At 38.6% G+C, this 25191-nt stretch overlaps 1 protein-coding gene across 5 annotated transcripts in view; it reads right to left on the minus strand.

The window, feature by feature from the left end:
* The window catches only part of GRIN2A (glutamate ionotropic receptor NMDA type subunit 2A), a 196837-nt gene that overhangs the window by 88363 nt on the left and 83283 nt on the right, over nt 1–25191 (minus strand). For all 5 annotated transcript variants that reach the window (XM_049835519.1, XM_049835518.1, XM_049835520.1 and 2 more), the window contains one exon: nt 889–1481. In XM_049835519.1, the coding sequence (XP_049691476.1) occupies nt 889–1481 (593 nt within the window). The remainder of the gene's footprint in view (nt 1–888; nt 1482–25191) is intronic.

Consider the following 25191-nt stretch of genomic DNA (forward strand, 5'->3'; position numbering starts at 1 on the left):
ACTGCTTTTCTGTAGAAAGAGCTTCATCTGCAATATTCGGTCTGAACAAATTTCATAAATACTGCTTAGTAGCTTCCATAGGAGATATTGTAAAAAGCTATTAAAACGTATGAAAGATTCACTTTACTTCCTCTCACAAACCATATAAAGAAATATATTACTGTGTGACACGTATTCATGTATTATGCAACGTTTTGGGTAGAAGTAATCATAAGTTCCACATCTAAAAGGGATAATTAAAAGGAAAAAAAAAAGGAAGCAAAGAATCCTGATTTAAACCTTGGCAGTTCCCATATGACAAACTGTTTTGAGAAAACATCCATATCAACTTGGATTAATGCAGATTGATTTTTACAGTTATTCTAGTACAGGTGACAAAAATGAAATCCTCAGAAGCAGAAGTGACAGATTTCAATTATTAGGTGATAAAAGCTGCCTAACTAATCTAATACTTCTATAATTTCCAGGGACACCTCTTTAACACCGCACATCTCTTGTCTTCTAAAATGTTACCAGGTTCCTGCTGATGCAAGTGATTCAGGCACAGCCTCCAGAGCATTTTGGCAATTTTACCTCATAGTTAAAGTACACAATGGCATGATTTTATTAGCTCAGCTTCATACCCTCTAAGACCAATTTCTGTCATCTTCTACATCAGATCCAGAGCAGTGTTTATTCTCCACAGCATGTAACATCATTACCATGCACACAGTTAGGAGTGCAGCAAGACCTATTGCATGTTCCCTTGGAACATCTGAAATCATTGCTTTATAAAGGGTGTGATGGGAGTAACAAAAACCAATATTCTCCTTTAAGAAACATAATGGCAATAGAATGGGAAATTACCAACATTATGTAGGGAAAAAAACTTAAACCAATAAGCCTTACTTGTGCAAGGTGTGAGATGGCCGGTCATTTTTCTCCAGCTGTCCATAGCAGCTAGTTTTCGCTTCAGGAATGAAGGAATATTTTTCCAGCATGGCTGATGCAGCAGTGGCAATAATCCCAAGGCCATCCCGTACTCGAGCTTCTAAACTGTAGTCCCATTCATCATAAGATGCTGAAATGAGTCCTGAAGGAAACTCCTTGGGAGTGATTTCTGTGTTACCACTAACCAGGCTGGGAACTATCCAAAAGAAATCATAGCCAGTAAGACCCAGGGAACGAGCCTCATCCAGTATGTAGACAGCTTCATCCTTGGAACAATATAGCAGGATGACGGATGAATGAATTTTCTTCAGCTGAATTTGGGTCTTGGCATCTCCAAAGGCAGTATCAAGTATGATGACGTTCTGCATGTCCCAGCCCACAAAACTATTTTCTACTGTGGTCTTAATGACATTGATGAAGTCTCGATATCCAGGGAAGGTGGTGGTCACCAGAGAGAACACGTGCCAGTCATAATCCTGCATGATCTTCAGCATGACAATGGCTTCTTGCTGGATGGAAGCCCCAAACTGGAAGAACGTGGACATCACATCCTAGAATACCAAACACAGTGACAGATTACTAATTTTGTACATGTCTGAAGAGAATAGAATCTCTAATTATTTCTTTGGTCCACCATGGCTACCAAACTTCAATTGCATTCAGATAACTTTCTGTGCCTTATCATATTCTTGTCATTAATAAGCAATAAATAAGTAAAATTCTAAGTACCACAGCTAATTAAAATATTTGCCAAAACGTGACAAGCGGATATTTATGTAGGAAATTTCTGATGCTTGATGACTTGAAGACAACAGCTCAAATCAGTACTTACTGAGAAAGGTCCCCAGAGACAACCACCCACTATTAAACAACTCGTGTCCAGCAGGTAGCTTTCAATTCATCAACTTATTAGGAATGAGACCCAATAAATTCATACCAACTTTTAGTTACAATGGAAATAAATTGCAATGCACATGCTGTATATACATGAAGACGTTCTGTACTTCCAGACCTGATGTCTGAGGGATACCTCCTTTCCACATGTTCACTGGACTTGGTGGAAGCTGTCAAACTCTGCAGAAGTAGATTTGTCATCCCCAGGTACTGAGTTCACTACTGTCTGTGGGCTCACTACTGATCATGCTCCATTCACAGCACACGGCCCATTGATGCCTGAGGTAGAATTAACGGGATGGGACTCCAGGGACAACCAGCAAGCTGCCAGTGTCCTCATTAGTGGACTTAAATGGAAGTAAATTCAAACAATGGCCTCATGGTCTGTAACTGGTAGCTGGACTGCCTGAGACAGCTGTGCTGTCAGTTTGCTAGGAGACTTATTTCTAAAATTTGTCTTAGGCTTTTACAGTATTCACAGCATTTTATACAGCATAAGGGCAGGTGCCTCTTATTTTAACAGCATCTATCAGAAATAGGCAACACAATAATATATTTTATTGGCACTACCTTTATCAATAGGCTGCCCAGGTTTGTGGTTGAGTCACCATCCCTGGAGGTATTCAAAAAGCGAGTAGACAAGGTACTCCAGAACATGGTTTACTGGGCATGGATGATGGTTGGACTCGATGATCTTGAAGGTCTTTTCCAACCTAAATGATTCTGTGATTCTATGAACATTTTAATTGGTCTATTATTACCAAGATGCTGTAAGGTCTAAATTTATTTTTTAATTTTACATTCTGGACTTACATACGTCACAATAATTAGAGTACCAAAACTATACACGGGAAGCTGTATAACTCTTTATTTTCATTTTACTTCAGTATACATTCCTGACTGGTAGTGGCAACTTATGTGCATTGTTTTCAGATACAGAAAGCATGAACTCCTGCTGAAATAAAAGCTTATGATTTCAAAATAAGATATTAACCATTGAAGAATTCTTATGCAGCCTTTACAGGAAAGATACACATGGTGCTTTTAATCTGAAGAGTTTTATGAACGTGGCTGTGAACTGCTATCCTATTTTACACTTGCAGGGAACAAAAACAGATTAATTGACTTAGGTTTCATGGCAAGGTGGTGTTAAACATACAACTATTAGTGAGAACAGTACCTCAGCTCTGCAAGTTCTGTATTTTATCTATGGAAATCTATTTAGAGCAAACTGAGTGTCTATATTTTTTTAATAGAAGATAAGGAGTGTTATTACTTTCCGAATGTTATTACTTTCCAAGTGTTAAGAACCTGACACCAGGATTTTATATAGCTTGACAGCAATAAAAGTCTTACAGCTTGTCTCAGACCATGAAGACTGATATTCAAGGTACAAAATATGCACTACTGGTGCTAATGAAGTCATCTGACATGGCTTCTCTGGTACCTCAAAACCAGCATTCTGAATGCCAGTGCCAGAGTTTCGGTGTTTTGGGATTACAGATGTTATAAAACATATTTGGGAGAAGAATTGAATTAGGAAGGTTTGATCGCTGAATGCTTCTGGGAGCTATTTGCTGGTGACCTGCACTGTATACATAAAAATAAACAAACAAGCCTTTCATCTGGGGACACTTGCAGCTAAAGAAACCCAGCACACAGAAAATCTGCTCAATGTCAGCATTTAATGGTTTAGTTACTGATTTATTATTACAAGCTAAATTGGATATCTAGAGACAGTGCTATGAATCCAAGTTTGCTGTAGCTTCCTAACTGAACATAAAGAGATATTGTAACGCAAATTCAATCACTTCAGTTTTCTTCTCCAGCACTTATCTTATCCCATTTTTTACTTGTGATTATGCTAAATCACAGTAAAAATAAGTAAAATAATTTACAGTAAATTAAATAGATTATTTCCATCATATTCTTTCACTCTACCCCATTTCTATATATGGTTTATGGCTGCTAATGTAGTGGAGTAATTCTTTCAAACAATACGTACACCTTGGTCCTTCATGGATCACAAGGAACTTCTCCAATAAGGCAACTGAGGATGAAGCCTTTGAGGGCAAAAAACAATGCACATGGACATTTACAGGTGTGACCTTTCTAACTAGTAAATACAGATTTTTAACCAAGAGCAGTCCTTGTCATCTTCCCTGGCAATGAACAATGCTCTTGTGCAAAATGGCCTGTGTCACCATTACAGGAGTCTGACAACACAAGGAATGTACTAAAAGTAAATACTTTCCCTTTGTAAACACTCTGTTAGAAAAATAGTTTATGAAAGGAGTTTTGATTAAATGTTTTTTGTAAAGTTCACAGTCATATTACATGAACTCTTTTCACATAATTGTGAATGTGAACTTCAGTCAAAATCAGGCAATTAATATCGATTTGTGATCAGAATAGTGAAAAAATTGTAATTGTATGGTGAAAACAAGTTTGGGTTCAGGAAAAGTGGAGATACAAATATCACAAATGAGATTCTCATCTGAAGAAATTCCATCTAGCTCCACTGACTTCATGTGATGGTTTTATAGAGCTGAAGATCTGACTGTATGTGTTTACAATGAATTTGAAACAGATGGAAGATTACAAGCAAATTGCACCTTAGGAACTTCAGCAGATATTTAAATGCCTATGAGGACAATATTCAAGGACATATTATCCATTAAGTTTAGGGGGCAGTGGAGGGAGGGGGGTGGAGTTTGGTGAAGAAACAGCAAATAAATAAATAAAACTATAAGGGATTAATTCTTCCTGAAAAGCATTATTATTCCTCTGCTTTATACAGACTTAGTATTTTGTTACACATACAGAATTTAAGTTCTACTTTTCTAAATTCAAAAGCAAACTAAAGTGTTGTTTGTAAAAAACCCAAAATTACTCCATTATTTTAATTCAAATGTCATCCTATCATCTACCAAAACATCCATCTAAGTCATTGCTGAAGTAGGAATACAGATGTAATATCAGAGGTTCTTTAAGTGCACATCAGAAATACATTCTTTTTCTTTCCTCAGTGGCCCCATCTATTGAGATTATTGGTGGAGGATGCGAGGAAGCTGCACCACTTATCCAGTACAAGAAACTTTTATACAAAGGAATTCCACAGATAAATCTCAAAGCATGAAAATCCCAAGATGTTACACTGATATGAGCAAAAATTTAGTTAGAAGTAGTTGTGGAAATAATTAAGTAATGCTTTATTTGATTTTTCTGTTCTAGCTTAGCTGGATTCTACCACAGCCAAGTAAAGAAAAAACAGCAATGAAAAGAGAAGGAAAAGAACAAATGAAAACTTTCTGTTTCTTTCTGTCTTGCACATGAACATACAGTTTATAGCAAACCATCTCCCCATATGTTTCATACCAGAAGGAAGTAATCCTTAAATTGCTTCTTGCTTAGCATTATTCTTGAATTTTGTACACAATATAAAATTCTGTCATTACAGGAGAAGGGCACTTCAGTGTTCCCGTGCTTGTGCACAAAACAGCTCTCTGGTGCTGTCATTTCATAGATTAATATATTAGAGTAAGTTGCTTTCTAATTAGCGTATCGAGTCTATAAATCTGTCACTGTTGTCAGAACTGCACATTTCACTTCCCCAATTCCAACAATTAAAGGCATATTTCTCTCGAATCCTCATCCTCAGCTCTTTTTATGACATCTTAGTTTCCTAGCTCCAGCTTTTCCATGAGATCAGCAGGGCATATTCACAGCTGCTGTAACAGCTGAGGTAAGCCCTGACAGTAGTTTATGCCTACTAGGGAAAAAACTGCAATAGTTAGTTAGGGAAAGAAACATTTGTTATCTAAAATAGCGTACCTTTTGTTAAATGAAAATGAAATGCTAAACCAGAACAAAATAGGGGTCAACATAAGACCAAATCGATTTTCCACTTGGCAGACTTGTTGAGGACAGTTATTTCGCTGGTAAAACAATGTTATGACAGGAAGCAAAAAACAATATGAAACACGGTTTAAAAAGCAATCCAGAGGCTGATTTTATTCAGCTAGAAACAAGATTATTATGACAGGACTGCAAGTAGGACTTTATAGTTATCTTAATTACTTCTTTATTACTCACTCTCTGTCTTCCACAGAGATCCAGCAAAAATTATTTTTCTCATATTTTATACCACTGTAACTTAGATATTCCATTTTTATAACAGAATTAAGGCATGTAGGTGCTAGGTCTACATATACAGTGCAAGCTTTTTCCTGTTTAACGAATTATAGCAGTTATTTGGCATTTTTATGAAGACTGGAAAAACTGAAAGACAGATTAGTCATGAATTTAAGATTAATAATTTAGCATCACATCAAAAATATACAGAAGGAAATTATTTGTACCCACCGCAAAGGTAGGTAAATATGTGTCTTGCAGTGTGTTAACTTGGTACAATTTTTCTTGGATTACTTGAAATGATGTACTGATCTGCTGGAGAACACGAAGTGAACCGTGTTTACCTGTTATGAATATCTAGGTTTCAGCCATGGGGTTTTCCTTTGTGGTACTATACAGACCCATGCAAAACTTTCAGTAAATGCAAACACTGACGTGGAGGAGCTGGAAGGAAAACCTTTCCTCCCAAGATACCCTGCACATTAAGTTATTAAATTCCTGCCTCTATTCATTAACAGTATAGAACATGCAATTCCCAACGCAAACATCTCACTGAGGCGCCCAGGGAGAAGACTCCGCCATTATCACCATGGGAGCAATTTGGGGGAAATTATACAAAATTATGTACTTTCAGGCAGAGCAGAGCAACATGTGAGGGTGGAAATAATTTACTAATTATTACAAACAGCAGAAAAGGCTTGCTTCCCAAAGACCTGCCACCTCTCTGGCCTCATACATGGCAAAAACATGCACGACCCCCACCCGCGGGTTTCTCTGCCGATACCAGCGTCTCCTTTGGGAGCTGCACTCCAGCCCTCCCACATGGACCACGGAGCTGCCCGGGCCCCAGGCATCCCCCACCAACCACCATCGCCCCACGTGGGACTCCCCAGCTGCCATCCCCCCCGAGACAAGCTCAGCTGCAGCGAGGCCCATGCCCAGCCCCAGCGGACACGGACTTGCTCCTTGCATTCACCCTGGAGCCTGTCTCGTCCCCCTGTTCTTGTCCAGCAACGCCTGGCTCCCCCATGCCAGCCCTCCCGAGACATGGGCTGAGCTGACCGGGAGGGAGAGATCACCAAAGCGCGGGGTCTGTGCATGGGGGCACATGGGTCCTGCAGCCCCCACGCAATAGATTTTAAGTTCTCCATATCTGCCCGCCTAGACGCGTGAATGTGTTTCGCCATTTGTCACTGAGAAGACTAAGGCCTTCTAGCAGAGATAGAAAAGGGATGGAAATTTTCTTACTCTGTAATTTCACTGGTGCAAATGGAGAGCCAGAAAATGTTATAAAGGTCAACAAAAAGGACGAACCGAGGCCTTACTTTATATTTTAAAAGTTTGCTCTGGGAGAGGAATGCTCAAGTTAGAAAAGGGCAGTAGCAAGCAAGGGAGTACGTTATGGCTTTCCAACATCTGACATGTCCCCTTTTATTATTTCAAGGAATAAATATCAGAGAAACAGGATTTTGAAAGGTTAGCGCCAGCTTAATCAAGCATGTTCTCTCCCATTTCCAGAGGGAACCTGCAGGGATTCATTTTGCAGAGGCTTCTGTAGTTTCAGGTCATGTTTTTATCCTAAGAATTTTGCTAGATAACAGAGAGGTTTGGGGTTTGTTTTTTTCTTTAATATATCCATTTGATTTTATACTACCTGCTTGGCTTATCTGGGCCTGCAACAAGAGCTGAAGTTTGTCACTATTTTTTCTATACCAGAATAGCAAATAAATAAATACAATGGAAGGAGAATAGGATTTCTACAGATCATTGCAGAGTCCACTGATTTTTGATTGTTTACATTCTTCAAATAATACAGTGTCATGTCTAATGAATTCAGGTAACTCAACATGCCATTACAGTGAAACAACTCAACTTAATTATGGAAGAAGACCAGTTTTGCACAGAGCTCATGAACCATTCCCTGGGCTGGAGCACACCGTGTGGGTTTCAACAAATCCAGGATTTCTTTCATGGATTGTCCAAATGTTGGAAATTGTGGTGTCTCAGTCTGAGCTCCTGTTCAACCAGGACAAGCAAGTGAAAAATGCTTTAAAAGGCTGAAATGACATCAAGATGTCTGTGACTGAACTTGATAAAATCTTGAAAAGATTCATGCAAATCAGCAGGGATTTTTGCGTGGTCATTTGATGAAAGGTTTATTCACAAGATGCCTCCTTTCTAGATAAATTTCAACTTCCATAGTTACAGAAATGTCTTACAGCATGAATACTTCAATGAGGAAGGGCAAAACTGTGGTTCTACAAAAAGACAGTGTGGAGCTGGGTGTACCATGGCTATTTGGATGAGTAACAGCTATTATACAGCTTTGGGGGTGAAAGAGAATCCCAACATGTAAGGGGTACTGATGCCTGCAAGGAAGATAAGGGAGAATAAAGAGTATTTTCAGGCAAATTGTATTTGCTTTGTATGTTAAAATATTTCTTGAATATAAATCAGTCACTCTAACCCATAGAGGATCATGTGGTGCTGTACATCAGTGTAAAGCATTAACAGTATCCTAAAATATTTTTCCTTTATGCAGAAGATAAGATTTGTACAAAAGTTTCTCATTTCCTATAAGTATTTCACCATGAAAACAAATATTGAAAAAAAGTGTGTGACCTAATATATCAATTAATTAGCAAGCACGGATTTTATGCCATAGATTATAGCTAAGTATCATTTCTCTTATGCCCCTTACCATGACTGCAGATAAATGTTTTGCCATTTTTTAAATTTAGGTGTTGGATTTTTCCTCATGGTTTGTACAAGCAGCATCCTTCTGCTTTGTTCATGTAATTAGTCAGCACTAAACTGATGCAAGTAAATAGTATCTTAAAGAGCCCCAAAAGACCTCATTTTCCATGGGAAAATGACTTTAAATTAGCCATGCAGCACACCTTTCACCTCAAAGAACACCTGGAGACCTCTTGAATATGTCTTTTCAGTGAAAACTCTTCAAACAATTGTTATGAATAATGGGAGAGCAATCAGGAAAGTTAATGACTTTTCAAAGACAGAGAGGGCAATTGCTGTGAAGATACTCCAGCAATACTGGTGAAAGTAACTGGCTTTCTGCTGTATGGAAAAATTCATCTGGCAACAATTCACATTTGATACATCACAATGAATTTGTGGCAATAGCGTTAAAAGAAAATGGGGTCCTGTTCCTGTTCTGCCCACAGCAATGTAAGAAAGTATAGAACAAACTGATGATGACCTGTTCTTTACAGGTTACCTACCTGGATGAGAAAAATAAACAATGAAATGATGTTATAAAATGAGGTAGAGAGAAACTTGAACCATGATTTTACTGCAAACTTTCAAAATGTACTTGTTGGAAGGAGAAAAGCTTATTTTCAGAGACAAAAAAAAATCATTTTTCAGAATCATAGAAAGCTTTTCACCAGGTAACAGAAGTAAAAAGCATTAAGAGTGCATCAGTGAGCTTGTAAATTAGTCCCGTGAAAGGTCAAGACTCAGGAAATCCAGCAGGGATAGACACAGATGTCCAAGGAAAGGAAAGGTCTGGATAACTTGCCTCCCCTAGTACTGTTATTTCACTGTAACTCACATAATTTACTGCTAGAAATAAAATACCACAGAGACATAGAACAGATGAAGGATACCAGCCAAATGAGCCACATAGGTTTCTGGAAAATAAATAAAAATCTTGGCATACAGACTATCCATCCCCACTATCTCGGTCTCTTATAGAATCATAGAATCATTTAGGTTGGAAAAGACCTTCAAGATGATCGAGTCCAACCATCAACCATGCTCACTAAACCATATCCTGAAGTGCCTTGTCTACGCACTTTTTGAATATCTCCAGGGATGGTGACTCCACCACTTCCCTGGGCAGCCTGTTCCAATGTCTGACAACCCTTTCAGTAAAGAAATTTTTCCTAATATCCAACCTAAACCTTCCCTGCCGCAACTTGAGGCCATTGCCTCTTGTCCTATCTCCAGCCACCTGACAGAAGAGACCAGCACCCACCTCACTACGACCTCCTTTCAGGCAGTTGAGGACAGCGATCAGGTCTCCCCTCAGCCTCCTTTTCTCCAGACTAAACAGCCCCAGTTCCCTCAGCTGCTCCTCACAAGACTTGTGCTCCAGGCCCCTCACCAGCTTGGTTGCCCTTCTCTGGACACGCTCCAGCACCTCAATGTCACTCCTGTAGCGAGGGACCCAAAACTGAACACAGGACTCGAGGTGCAGCCTCACCAGTGCTGAGTACAGGGGGACGATCACTTCCCTGCTCCTGCCGGCCACACGATTTCTGATACGGGCCAGGATGCCGTTGGCTGCCTTGGCCACCTGGGCACACCACTGGCTCATGTTCAGCCAGCTGTCAGCCATCACCCCCAGGTCTTTTTCTGCTGGGCAGCTTTCTACTACTCTTCCCCAAGGCTGTAGCACTGTGTGGGGTTGTTGTGACCCAAGTGCAGGACCCGGCACTTGGCCTTGTTGAACCTGCCCTGGTTTCAGCTGGGATAGAGTTAACTGTCTTCCCAGTAGCTGGTACGGTGCTGTGTTTTGAGTTCAGTATGCGAAGAATGTTGATAACACTGATGTTTGCAGTTGTTGCTCAGTAGCGTTTAGACTAAAGTCAAGGATTTTTCAGCTTCTCATGCCCAGCCAGCGAGAAAGCTGGAGGGGCACAAGAAGTCGGCACAGGACAGAGCCAGGGCACCTGACCCAAACTGGCCAACGGTGCATTCCATACCATGGGACGTCCCATCCAGTATAGGAACTGGGAGTTGGGGGCAAGGGATCACCGCTCGGGGACTGGCGGGGTGTCGGTCGGCGGGTGGTGAGCAATTGCCCTGCGCATCATTTGTACATTCCAATCCTTTTATTACTACTGTTGTCATTTTATTGGTGTGATCATTATCATTAGTATTTTCTTCTTTTCTGTTCTATTAAACTGTTCTTATCTCAACCAACGAGTTTTATTTCTTTTTCCCGATTTTCTCCCCCATCCCACTGGGTGGGGGGGAGTGAGTGAGCGGCTGCGTGGTGCTTAGTTGCTGGCTGGGGTTAAACCATGACAAACCTCATACGATTGGCCTCAGCCCATCGATCCAGCCTGTCCAGATTCCTCTGTAGAACCTTCCTACCCTTGAGCAGATCAACCCTCCCTCCTGACTTGGTGTCATAAGCAAACTCGATGAGGGTGCACTCAAACCCCTCGTCTAAATCATTGATAAAGATATTAAAGAGAACAGGGCCCAACACCGAGCCCTGGGGAACACCACTTGTGACTGGCTGCCAACTGGATTTCACCCCATTCACCACAACCCTCTGGGTTCGTCCATCCAGCCAGTTTTTCACCCAGACAAGAGTGCACTTATCTAAGCCATGAGCTGCCAGCTTCTCAAGGAGTATGCCGTGAGAGAGTGTCAAAGGCCTTGCTGAAGTCAAGGAAGATAACATCCACAGCCTTTATATTCGCACTAGGGCATTATTTACCAATGTTCACATTGTTTCATATCAGTATTGAGACACTATGTATTTTACTACCAAAACAACATGCTGGGCTGTGTGGAATTTCTCACCATCCTCAGGTTTCAGTCTGTGACTATAGAGAATTATCTATCAAATCAATTAGTTCATTTACTTTGAACTACATCTGCTCCCATAAGGCCATCAGAGATGAGCTGCTTTTGATTCATGGGCAATTTGGGGAACTTTAATGGATATAAAATCAAAGCATTTAGGTTACAGTGAGTTATATTATTTCTCGGACCAGACAGCTAGTTCTAATTATAAGTCTTGAAAACAACCCTACTGTTAATGGCCATGCATGCTGAAAACAACCTTATATATGGAGTTTAACTGTCTGGTTTCAAAATCAGTCCCTGATAGCCAGGTTTTGGTACAGGCAGATGGATCTCTGACACAACGGAAGATTCTAAAATTTCCAAGGAACTCCAGAAAGAGAAACAAATGAAAGAGCAGCATTTTATCTTCCTCTTTCAATAAAAAGTGAAACTTGCAATCTGTTTTTTTTTAAATTTTCAGCAAATAAAATTTCATTCTAATAGTTTTGTCTTACACATTTTACTGCCCCAAAGGGTTATATCATTAGTTTTTAAAAAGCACAAGGGCCACATTTTGTCTGATTAACAGCATTTTACAGCATCAGCCTAATTCTTTTTTTTTTTTTTTCCAAAACCAGTTACCTGAATCGATTTGCTCTACCCCAGCCATAAGGTACCTGCTAAATTAAAATATGTAGACTTGGTGACATTTTTTCAGTTTAATGGTAATATTTTAGCTAAGCAAAATTTCATGTGTTTGCATTACTATTGCTGTGGAATCAAAAAAAATTAAGTTGTTTGAATAGCTTAAGGAAATTTTCAAGAATCAATGCTATGCAAGAACTCATCCCTGGGACAAATTTTCATTCCAGCTATTTGGTATCTAACACACTAACCATTTCACTTAAGCATAAGATGACATCACAGAGTAATTTAGATATGTATCATATGCACCCAACCTATATGAAAAGTTGTTTAGAACAAGGATTTAGAGTGGTTGAAGGCAAGTATGATTCTCTGTTCAAATTTTCTATCTTACCTAGTACAAGTATTGCACAAGAAAATCCTGCAACAACAAACTGCTTACAGCTCATGCATCAGCAAAATCTGCGAAAGGATTTTCATACCGTTTTTGCCATTAGGAGCTTTAAAACCTGCACCATCCAAATTTATTAATCCTGTAAACAGAATCAAAACTTTACTTACCCACAATAACTTCTAAATATGCTATGGCCAAGAATCCAGCATTAAATCCAGAATCAGTAACAATTTACCATTTAATGGCAGCTGAATCAAGCCAAATAGGGTGATTATTTATAGTATGTATTGCATGTGTGCGTAAATGTCATACTCTATCTAGAAAGACATACATAATTAAATATCAATAAAAAAGCCTTAAGACATAATCTCCTTATCTGAAAACATTTGGTCTCAACTGAATGCTAAAATACTTCTCTCTTGTGTTGATGATGATAAGCCAGAAAACCATTAACTAAGTAATTTCCATACATCTACACTTAACAAGTAAAAATGAAGGCAACAAACAACCTCCCCCTCCACCCCCTTTCACCAAATGGTGAGTGTAAAATATTAAGTAAATAAAAGAAATATAAAGCCAATTCAATTTTTTACTGAGTGCTTGTAACTGTGTGCTTTTTCCTTTATGAGCCAGGACTCTTGGACTAGCCACCTCTCTGTACCTGGGCTGCTTGAGCGGCACTGGTCTGAAGAGAGAAATCCAACAGCAAGAGGCTAAGCTGGGGAGGACAAACAGACAGACAGATGGGAAGGAAATTTTTAAGAGGAAGGCTAAACAGACTTCAAGGAGCCGTTCAGAGCATATTTCCATGGCAACAGACATTCATGGGATATATTCAAGTAGCAGAGGAAGATGATGATAAGACGAGAGATTTAAGATTGATCTCTTCAAGAAGATATATGCATTTTGGTTCCCCAGGTAGTCTGCGTGCTAAACAAGAAGAGATGCAAACCTAACTCCCCTGCCTTTCGAAGGCAAAGTCACAAAAACATCATAACTTATCCAAAGCATGCATGCTGCTTTCAAATTCTTCTAGAAGGAAGTGTTTCAAAATACTCAGTATGCTCCTCTGCTCTTATGTACAATCAGCAGATCTGAAGAAGAGAGGGTATTCAAGAGAAATACCATTTATGCTTATGCTTTATATTCTCCTCTTTAGGCATCATCTTTGGCCTCTGGGCAAAGCTACAGCTGCTCTTCTGTTATGCTAATAGAAATTACATGCTTTCTCAAAGTGAGTGATCAGCCCGTCAGTCTAGAAATGAATATCCCTTTCCATTGTACATTTAATAGCAGCAGGTCAGAAGCAAATTCAGTTACAAAATTTCTGATTTCTATGATCTATATCAGCACTTACATATCAACCTAGCCTAAGAGGAGAGGGTGGCTAACAGCGTATCTTAGAATAAATCCCACTGATAAGAACATAGCCCAAAGTACACCAACAATGGATGATATTTCACTGGTATTCATTGCAGAGCCTTTGAATAATCATAGCTGAAATCACAAAACAAGCCATATTTGTGTTAAAGTAGTTGCAAAGTCTCCAGTACTCAGAGCTACTGCATCCATAGGAGAAGGAACACAGGCAGAATGTGAAATGAGGAAGAGCGTGGAATTCAGCCATAGGCAGATAGAACGGTTTTGAAATATCAACGTGCTAACCAGATAAGGACATAAGCATTTAACGTTGCATTCTGTGATGGATGGTAAGTAAAGTAATATAACAGAGATATGCAGACAAAAAACTCTGTTGCACCTACTTTTTCTGACTCTACCCACAGTGTTCCACACCTTTGACTTAAATCTACATTTTCTTTTTGGCATTCTGTTTAAGGATGCATCAACTTATTTAGTTGCAAGAATATCACCCATCAAGAGATTTGCCAAGCATTATTCCCATAAGCAAATAAAATTCTGGGCAGAAAAGCTTTACCAAAATATATTTAAATTACTGAGATTTTTATACAGCCAGTAAAACTATTTCTTCAATGAAATAGCTTAGCTCAAGTTACTTTTCCTTAGTTAAGTAGAGGCAAAATATCTTTAAGCATGGTTCTGATTTACTGTAGATATCAAAGGGAAAACATAACTTGCAGAAAGTAAATATTCAAAATGTTAAGTTCAGGTCCTTACAAGGCATAGTAATTCTTTCTAGAAATTACAAATTTGACAGTCATACTAGATACTGTAAATACTGCACTGCTATAGCAAATTGAGTATCTCATTTCCAGCTATAAAAAAACATGTTTGTACAATGTTCAGTACAGTGTGAAGAGGACTGAAGCCATCTTTCTTAACCTGCACAATATCTTTGTACTTTGAAGGGAGAGACATAATAACCCTTGTACTGAATACAAATAAGTAAGAAAACACATTATTTGGGTTGATGTGTTTAATGCCAGAAATTTGTATTAGTTTCATTTGACAACACTAAGCATATAGCTATTTCCTAGATAGGTACAACACCACGCAAATCAATGACGTCTATAGATTCTTATGAAAATATATATAAAAAAATAATCAGAGTTTTTCTAACCTAGGTAGGAAACATGAAAGATTTTTAAATACTTTCAGTATCAACTACAACAGTTAATAGATTTCATCAAGTATCCATAATGCAACTAAATTGTAAGTACCTTCACATTTAAATTCAATGAGAGCTCAGGGTGCTCAGCAGCCTCCAAATGTGGGTATGCTCATGCAGAAAGGAGCATCTGCACAGATGTGAGAGTTCAGCCATGCCCATTTTATTTATGTTACTACATGTGTCCTCAGAAAAGTGTTTAAGTAGTTAACTGAAATAGATTGTCTACCAATATGAAGTGGGGGTACTCACTTATTTTCATTAATGGAACTGTGCAAAGGGATTTAGATGCCAGTCCTTCGGCTTCCTTTGGAAAAAAAGCCTTTTGTGTAGGACGGCTAACAAACAAAACACCTGTTCTTACAAGTTGTTAAGTGCCTTCAGTTCCACACATAAAAGATGAGTGCTCATTACATTTCAGGGACCTTATGTAACAAAGCTTGTTAAGAAAGTTGCAATTGCAGTTTAGATTTCAGCGTAATAGGCACAAGGGATAGTTCTTTGCCTTAAACTAGTGTATCTTGATTTGTCTCCATTTGTGTCCCCTAGTGACATACCCTAGAACAGCAATTTTAAGTTTACAGACCACAAGATTGCTCTTCTTTTGCAGGTCCTTTAGAAATAACCCATGGACCTTCTGGTGTCCAAAATCCAGTCTGAAAAATACTGAGACTTGAAAGCAGCATCCTAGCCATTTCAACCTGATACTTCTTTTCACAGCAGGTGTAAAATTTCACTATGATTAAACATCTTATTAAAATAAGTATTTTAGGATTGATCCTCAAACTTGCCATGGCTTACTGTGACATGATGTACTACCAAAAAGGAAAAGAAAAAAGCCGTGACCTGATTCTTTGCAATATACTCCACCAAAACATCTGGAATCTGGGTGAAATGTGGAAGAACAGAGGAAGCACAGTTCTCACTAGGCAGTTCTGGCACTCCTTTCCATGAATCATAATTCTCTATAGGAAAGCAATGCAACTTTGAGTTTGCCAGATATTTCATGTTGTATTAACAGATAATTAACAGAAGATGAATAATTAAGCTGAACCACACACATCTCTCCCTTTGGTGCAAGGAAGAGAGATGTGGAGCAAGCAGGGATTGTCCTGTGTTCAGGAGCAGATACAGCGCATTTTAGGGAGAAAGGTGTTGATTTTTCAAATCCCTCCTAATTAAGGCAGTTTTCCTGCACAGTATGTATTGAAAATTGGGAAAGAAAAGAAAATTGAGATGTAAAGACTATGCCATATCGCTTGACATGCTCCATTCCATAGCAAGTAGAATTGCTCCCCCACATGAAGCTCTTCAGGAGATGGATACCTGGCTATATGGAAATTCACGTGAGATCCGTGATTCTTCTCAGCGGACAGACACTTGTTGCTACAATTGCAAGTGTGTCAGTGCATTAGAAATCTCAGAGAAATAAGCAGAATCAAGCTCATGTAGAGAAAAGCTCCATTCGGATCCTCCCTGATTTCTGTGGGAGTAAACTCAGTTGTGGAAGGTCAGGACAGGAGCAGGTACTAAGAACAAAAGTGTCACTATAAAAAATGCAAAGAACAAATGACCATGTTTGTATTACCAAACACATGCTGCAGGGAATGGGTCAACGTCCCACAACGTGCATCTTTTTTTCTCTGCTCAGCTTTCCTTGCACAGGGCAGCCTGGCAGAGACTTCGAAACCTCTGGCAAGCTATTCAGAATCACTGAGCTACTGCAAAGGACCTTGGATAACTGGAGTGGAGGAGAGGAGCAAAATCCCATCCGTTGAAAAGTGAGCAGTTCCTCAGCATAAACCTGGACGAGAAGGGTAGATGTTAGGAAGCACAAGAGAGGAGGAGTTGGGTGTGCAAGTACCTACTGACCCATGGGCTGAGCTTCCTGCCCCCGACAGACACCTTGCTAGGCATCCCACACGTAAAAATTTCACCTACCACACTGCCTTTGAAAGCCATTTCTGGTGACAGCACAGCTATTTCCAACACATCCTACACCAGTTCTGCTGTCCAGAGCTGACACAGAGCCAGAGACAAATGCTCAGCATGTTGGAGACACCAGCAGAAATAGAGGAATAGTGCAAAACACATCAACTCCCTCATGGGTAGCAGCAGATAGTTTCTTTCACTATTTGTGGGTCATGTACTATTAATAAATATTTGGACAACCACTGGTTCTTGACAAAAACATTAAGTATGAAAGTTTTACCCAATTTTAAAGAAAACACCTTCATTTGAAAACACAAACACGAAATCCTCTGTCACTTGAATCCCTACTCTTTCAGGAAATAGAAGAAAAGCATAGAGCAGAAGTAATACAATGTGACAGGTGACTGACACAAATCACAAGCAGTTAAGGAATTCCATTTGCAAAAGCCCATTTTCTTAAAATCTGTTTAATAATAAGGATGATTAAGAATAACATGATTTTAAATAAAATCAGTGAGGGCCAGTGAAAGTTTCACTCACTAAATTACAGCAGTAATTATTCATTATTCTTAATAATGTAGCTTAGCCAGCAATAATCTGTCACTTCAGACTGTACATGCACAATGACCATATCATAAAAAGGCATTTTCACAAAAGCTGCAATTCAACAGCTATCAATTTTCAAAGAGATGTTTCCTTTGTGATAAGGAATACAGCCTTAGAATAAGCAAGTATAATGCATTTCTTTGTAACTCTTCCCTCCTAGAAGATTTATTTATCCCCAGTGATAGGTAGCACGATATTTAGCGCGAGTCATGTTACAATGCCACACCTCATGAAATGTCTTGAAATCATCCATACAGAAATAGTTTCTAGTCTCCTCTTTCAAGTGACCATCAGTTTGGTCCAAAGGTGGTTTTACTACTACATATGGATGATAATGTGTTCCTAGACATACCCATAATACAGGATATAACTTTACAATACAGGATATACCTTTACTCATTTTATCTCAGTGTATCAAATGATAACATATCATCTGATTGTGGAATAAAAATTAAAGCTCAAAAAATTGTATTTTCTATTGTAGTCTGATAAAAAATTCAAACCTGTAAAATATACTATGTATAGAGTTATGTACACTGAAAGACTTTTGCACAGAGTGCTTCATCCTTCTCCAGGAGATTAAGAAGCACATTTTCCTTTGATTTTTTTTTTTCTCAACCAACCTCATAAAGGATTTAAATTTATTATTATACAGTCACTCCATAAAAACAAGACACAATAATGTTTTCTAGCTTACTATGAAAATATGAAACAGCTTGTGGTGATCAGTTAAAACATTCCATTTGTTTTTTCTATGAAAAATTGGTTTTCTTACAACTTCACCTAAACCCCCAAGAAAGAACAGATTTTATGGAGTAATCATGAGCAAAATTCAACAGAAAGCACAGAATTAAGTATAAATAAAAATAACATCACTAAAATAATATATAGTTGTTTGGTGCTATGGCAGAAATAAGCGTATATGGAAAAGTACTGTCTGCTTATAAGGAAGGACTCAAATTATTACTTGAAAATGAGACTACTAAATCAAAATGAGAGCTCAGCTAAGCAATGGTATTTGTACATACATCAGTGCATTTGGAAATTAAATGGATGCAAAAGGGATATTCTCATCAACTCATTCATATAAATTGGTATACAATGAGCAGAAGAATTTGAGATGACAGTGCTAAAAAGGGTTTTAGTTTCTTCAGCAAACAAGCAGAAGAGATACAAATAGGGCCTGATTGCTAACACCACTATCTGGGAAGACTTTGTCATCTCTTCAGTTTCTTTCAGAGACCTAGTTAAACGCACACAGGTACATTATGAAGCCCACACCTAGGTGCTTGTTCCTACTGATGAATATGAGGTAATTTCCCAATTTCCCGAACTATTTAAACATTTTCACAGTTTCTTAACATCTTTAACACCAACCTCTTCCCACCCCCACCAAGCAGCAACTGAAGAATGTGTTTATATGAAAACAGAAGCACCTTTATTTTCTGCAAAGCTTAGGACAAATTCCCGCCCAATTCAGAAAGGTGGGGCCCATGCACTTAAACTCTTCAGGATCTCCAGGCAGACTCAGGGTATTTGATGACTAAGAGAAGCGTAAGTTTAGTTAGCGAATGTGATTCAGTTGGCTATATATAGTCATAAACCAGTTTCATTTTTTCCCTTCACCACACAAATCAGAGAAGCCAACCACTTTTATGCTCATCACATGGTTTTCAGAGCCCTGTCTCTACACAGAGACTAGTATGTGGTCCCATACTCACCAAGAGCTTAATGTACTTTTTTTTAAAGGGTGTGTTGACCGATTTCTATGTACTGGAGTACTATAAAAAATTGGGGGGGATAGGGATGGGGATGGATGGATGACAAATCTAAATCATTACAAATGAGCCATGATCTTCAAATAACTGCTGTGGGAAGGCATAGCAGTCACACCATTACCAATTTATAGCTAACTGTAGGACATCTTGATTGAATGGAACTTTCTGCAAATTATGTTAGTCTTTGTGTTATTATTTGAACTAATGTTACTTTCTTGGCAAGGTATGGGATTCAACCACTAGACCTTCAGAACAATTATTTTAGGTTCTAATCAAAGTTTGGGAGCGCACACTGCCCCAAGACCTTCTCATTAACAAGTTTCGCCATTGTACAAGTTCTGTACTCCAAGATCTATAGACTGGAAGATCTTGTAAATCATGACCACAGATAGCTTGGCAGACTGATCAGATTTCTCCAGCCCAAGAATAAGAATCAACATTAAAGCCAGCTGTGTTCAAAATTATTTAACCAATGTGTCCCATCCCCCCCCCCCTTTTTATTGACGTCTCAACTGTTACCTCCCATGGGCAGCAGTCACTCTTGTGGTGCAGCTGGAAGAAAGATTCATGTGAATACTCCTTGGTTGCTTCAGTGCAGAATCAGTCAGGTTGTCTTAAACAGGCTCTTGCGCCTCATTCATCTTAAAAATGGCCAACTCTGCTCTGAAGATGATGAACGGTGTGCAGTGATTTTCAGTGCTGCCAGAGCAGTAACCTCGAAGTAGAGGGATGATACTGAACACTGCAGGGACTGGACCAAGGGATGCAGACTGGAGTGAAATAACTGATTTCTGCAGTTATTATCTGGTCATAGACTTAGTCTCCTGTTATTGAAATTTATTAAACTAATTACACCTCTGAAGTTTAGGTTATATTCAGAGATTGTATTGACATAAAAAAAAATTCACTAGTGATTAGAATCTCTCTGACATTTGTAATGACATAAATTACTAAGTGCAAAGCAAAAATTATATCACATTCCAATTCAAAAAAATCAGATCAGGCAGACGATCTCAAAATCACATGTCTGCCTATTTAAACTCATATTCAGGATTTATATTTTCTATCTCTGAGCTGTAGCATCAAGGGACTATTGGGAAATCTTAAACATACACTAAGACTTTAAATTTAAGCAAACTTTGCATTTAAGGCAGGTTTTGCAGGTAATGTATTACACATCAGCTGTTCAGCTTCATTCTGCTTTACAGTCTTACTAAGACCTTGAAATCAACAAATAATTATTTCATGTTTGGTTTTTCTGCCCAGCATATAGATATGACATTCTCTTTTCATATTCTGAACAGATAGTACAAGTAATGCTGTTACACTAGAAGACAACACAGGTCTCCGATCATCCCTTGGTATTTCTAATTTGGCTATGCAGACCAGCATAAGAAGTGTCTTTTTTCCATTGGTTGGGTTTGTTTTTTTTAATATCTTTGCAGAGAGATATGAAAACCTCGATGTTTAAGAACAAATACTAATGATGCAACCAATCAATCAATGCAACCAACTGAACACGCTGGGTAAACTACATGAAAAGAATAACAAATGTAATTTCCATCAAAACAGATCATAAAATGTATACATCTTCCAAACAAGCACTGGTGATGGCTGGCACATCAGGTCATGACAGTTCATTAGGCATGATTCGCATACTTCCCTCTTGCGTAAGAGAATGCTCACCAGTATCCAATTAATTTGAGGTTTATGAGTAAGTGACACCAGCTGACTAGAGTTATAGGATTAAAAGTAAAGACTACAGCTACAAGAAGGTAGAACTTGGTCAAAGAACAGATTATTCCAGAGGTTCTTGTAGCTGTAGTCATAAAGCTGGCCAGCTCCCTGCAGGACACTCTCAGTCTTTTCCAAGTCAGGTCATTATACGTATCTAGGTACCACTACATCCAATACTTGGAGGCCACATAATAAAAATCTGTGTCATAACAAATCTGTGGACTCTATTTGTTACATAATACAACTACTGCATATAAAACATATGAATGATAACATGCATAACTTGTACAACTCACAGACAGAATCCCTATACATACCCAAAAATGCCTGTATGTTTTTATACACACTTATATACACACAGCAACAACATATTCCTCCTGTCATACCGACTCCATCATGCTAAGTGGTGCCTTAATAGTTGATGAGTAATTTGAAGAAACTATGAAACCACTGCAGAACCAAAGACGTTTACTACTTTAGTCATTAAAAGCCTAAGTATCAGACTTTATTTTAATCAAGCAAGTTTTATAATGCCAAAACTATTTCAGTTATTTTCCAGTAGACAAGGACAGTGTTTTCTAGTTCACATACTACCAGAAGAACATTACCTATAAATTTACCCAACAGCCAAATTAAGCACTAGAATAGCAATACTAATCTAAATGGATGTTTTGAAGACTTGTGATGAAGGTAAGCAGTGATAAAGCATTTTGTTGCTTGCTTGCTTGTTTTTTTCAGAACCCAGGTCATGTTCTGCACTCCATGTGTATTCCAACGTGGGCCACAAATCCTCTTCATATCCCAATTCCCTTTCTGCAGTCCTGCTGCCTTCCAAGTTTCTCTCCAGATTACACCTTAGACTTGCCAAGGCCACTTAAAGTTAATGAAGGTGGACTGGTTGAAATTTTCTTCAGGCTACAATTCTTCCACAGTGCTTTCATCCCTGTCTCTCATGTCAGTAATATTCTATGTACTGACAGAAATTTAACTTAGCTTTACTACACTTGCACATAAGCAGACTGATGAAATACTACAGAAAGGAGTAACAAATTTCATAACACGTCATGCAGATCAAGCATACAAATAAGCACACACATAAGATTGCAGGGATGTTCTTTCCTTTAGTACTGGTAAGAAATTAAAGACTTCATTAATTTCCAGAAAAATATTTCTAGCAGTATTCCAGAAGCAAAATCCTAAAACAGTCAAGACCTGATCCAAAAATCTCAAACAGTTCTACAGCTGGTCAACATGGTTATAAAACCTGCACTTAAAATAATAAAAGGAAAGCAAATACCTATCTGTTACTAAATATGCAAGCCTTTCCCATAATTTTTTAACCTAAGTTATTTTTTAATTTCTAGATCTGTGAGGGATCCCAATAGAGTCTTTATCATGTTAGGAATATGTTTTTCCAAAATACAGCCATCTTTATCTTATGACCAATATATCACATTCATCACCACTAACGATCTCAGAGGTGTTCAACTATTCAAACTTGTCTCAGGAAAAAATGATCCAAAAGATCAGATGGTGTCATCAGAAGAAAGCGGGGTGGCAGTGGGCACTACTGGAATTTAATGGCATGATTATCCCAGAACTGGCATATGTCCATAACAGCTTCCAAACATAACCCAAACACATTCTAAAGTTTCTTGACCAGGAAATGCCATATCATGGTTCATTTATGGAATTAAACTACAGACAACCTTCCCCCCCCGCCCCGATTTTACAAACGCATATGAAAACTTGCAAACTGGTACCTAAAAATAATAAGCAGAAAAAACACCCTCTTTTTTCTTCACCTGTGCAGATCTGGCATGCCCTGTTTTCCATAGATGACAAATCTCAGATTAGAAAAATCTGACATTCCAAATTTAAATTTAAAGCCTTGCAATACCTGAGTGCTTAGCTGCTTGACACCCAGGAATAGAAAGCACACACTTTTGCTAAAGGAAGCGAGTATCTGTCTCTTTGTAACAAAAGAAAGTGCAAACCTCTTCCATATGACTTTATAAAAGGTGAATCCTTAATTTCCAGACCTGTGAGGGACACCTTTAAAATCTTCTGACATGATGCTTTGCTGTTTTGTGGAAGGCATTTTCCTGTCATTAAAAGGCTATGATAGAAATTACTTGTGGGCATTTTACAAATAATGAAGAGAAAATTAAATTCCTCCTCTTTTAAATGTGTTGTTTTGATTAGAAGTGGAAGAGAGACATAGCTCCCAAGTGACCCATAGTGCATGGATCCTCATTTGAGATAAACAAAAATGTCATTTGCAGCAAGAAAAGCCTGTTTGTGGGTGTTGAACCCCACGTGTGCTGAACCATAATGATGATTTCTGGAGTGCTCACAGCTAATTTGCAGACTTTCCATAAACATAGCATTACAGTGTTTGAATGATTCCTAAACATAGTTTATCCCAACACGTCTGTCTGTAATTATCCTGTTGAAGCAAAGCAAAGCAGACAGAATAATCACATCTTAGAAAAGTGATTCCTGGGAAAATAGCGTATAAACCTTCCCTATTACTGTCCTCCCTTTGAAAGCCATTTCAAATTTTTGTTACTTAATACATTTTTAAAACCCTCTGCTTGTTACAATAAATCCTTGCCTTAAGTTTAAAACCATCTGAGGTTTTGGGGAGAAGCTGCTTGCACAGGGAAAGGTCTAGCTAAGCACGTCCACCTTAACGATCAGCTTGAACCACAATCCACATCACACAGTAACTGCTGCAATCACTTTTGTTTGACCAAAAAATGGCACGTGCTAAGTTATCTGTTTCTTGTAGGTTAAGATAAAATGTCTGACTGGAATTGTTAATTTTTTAGCAAATGGGAAATGTTCATTTTTAGCTTAGAAAAGCAGCACTGATTAGATGGCAGTGACTATAAAGCGGCTCAGCCAGAGGTGCAGTGTTTGTTGTAGATACATGGAAAACTCTCTCATCTGAGAATATATTACACTAGGCCGTCTACATCAGCCTGCTCCCAGGCTTGCCAGGCTGTCTAATGGGTCAAGGAAAAGACGAAGCAAGTTCATAATTAAAGATGAGAAACTCCTGTATCACTCCCCTCCTACTCCTCACTAATCAGGTATTTAAATTCAGAATGCATACGTCTCAGCTGCACGAGGCAGCACTTTGACTGAAAGGCAGGTACTAGAGGAGTACGAAGCACACCAGGACTCCAGCAGCTGCTGCTCAGCTTGCCTCCTCCCCTCGAGAGCACGACTTACCAACGTGGCACAGCATCTCTCACCTTCAGAGATAACCCAGCCATGCTCACTCCCACAGCGCTCTGTGCACCATCAGCCTTAGTACACCTTCAGTGGAGACAATTCAGAGAACTGCAGCCCAGGTTTTTAGGTTTTATTTTTTAATTTATTTTTTTATTTAAAAATAAACGTGTTGGCAGATCTAAATCATATGCTGAAAAACTCAACTCTCGGTTTTTACAGGAACTAAATAGCAGGTAGCTAGGTTTCAACTCCAGGTCCTACTTAATTTCAAGATAAAGTTCTCAGCAACTTCAGCATCAGTCAGATTTGCCACTAGTGTACCAAGGAAAATATATACTCTTTTCATGAATGTGCAGTTTTAAAATTTATTTATTTTAGATATAATATTATTTTATACTTTAGTATTGTAAGAAAAAGTAATAATATATTGTCTATTACAGAATTACTACCATTAATAGAACTAATTAGGGTGATTTACTACCTTTGCTATGCAGTGACTTTGAACTATAGCGTTATTGTATCATCACACCTTTGACTTGGCTCCCCAGTAATTCAGTGTAACAGTTCAAGCTGACAAGTCAAGCCAAAAGAAACACACAAGTTCAAGGCTTAAGAAGTCACCAGATCTGCAGGCAGAATAGAAGGGATCTCTTGCTAAGAAAAGCTTGCAATTCTGTTCTCTTGATGGCATTCTCCTCTTTGGTCATTGCCCTCTTTAGTTCCCTGCTGCTTTCCATTGTAGTGGAAATGATATAAGTAGGAAA

Source organism: Accipiter gentilis, chromosome 33, assembly GCF_929443795.1.
Source record: "Accipiter gentilis chromosome 33, bAccGen1.1, whole genome shotgun sequence".
Taxonomy (NCBI): domain Eukaryota; kingdom Metazoa; phylum Chordata; class Aves; order Accipitriformes; family Accipitridae; genus Astur; species Astur gentilis.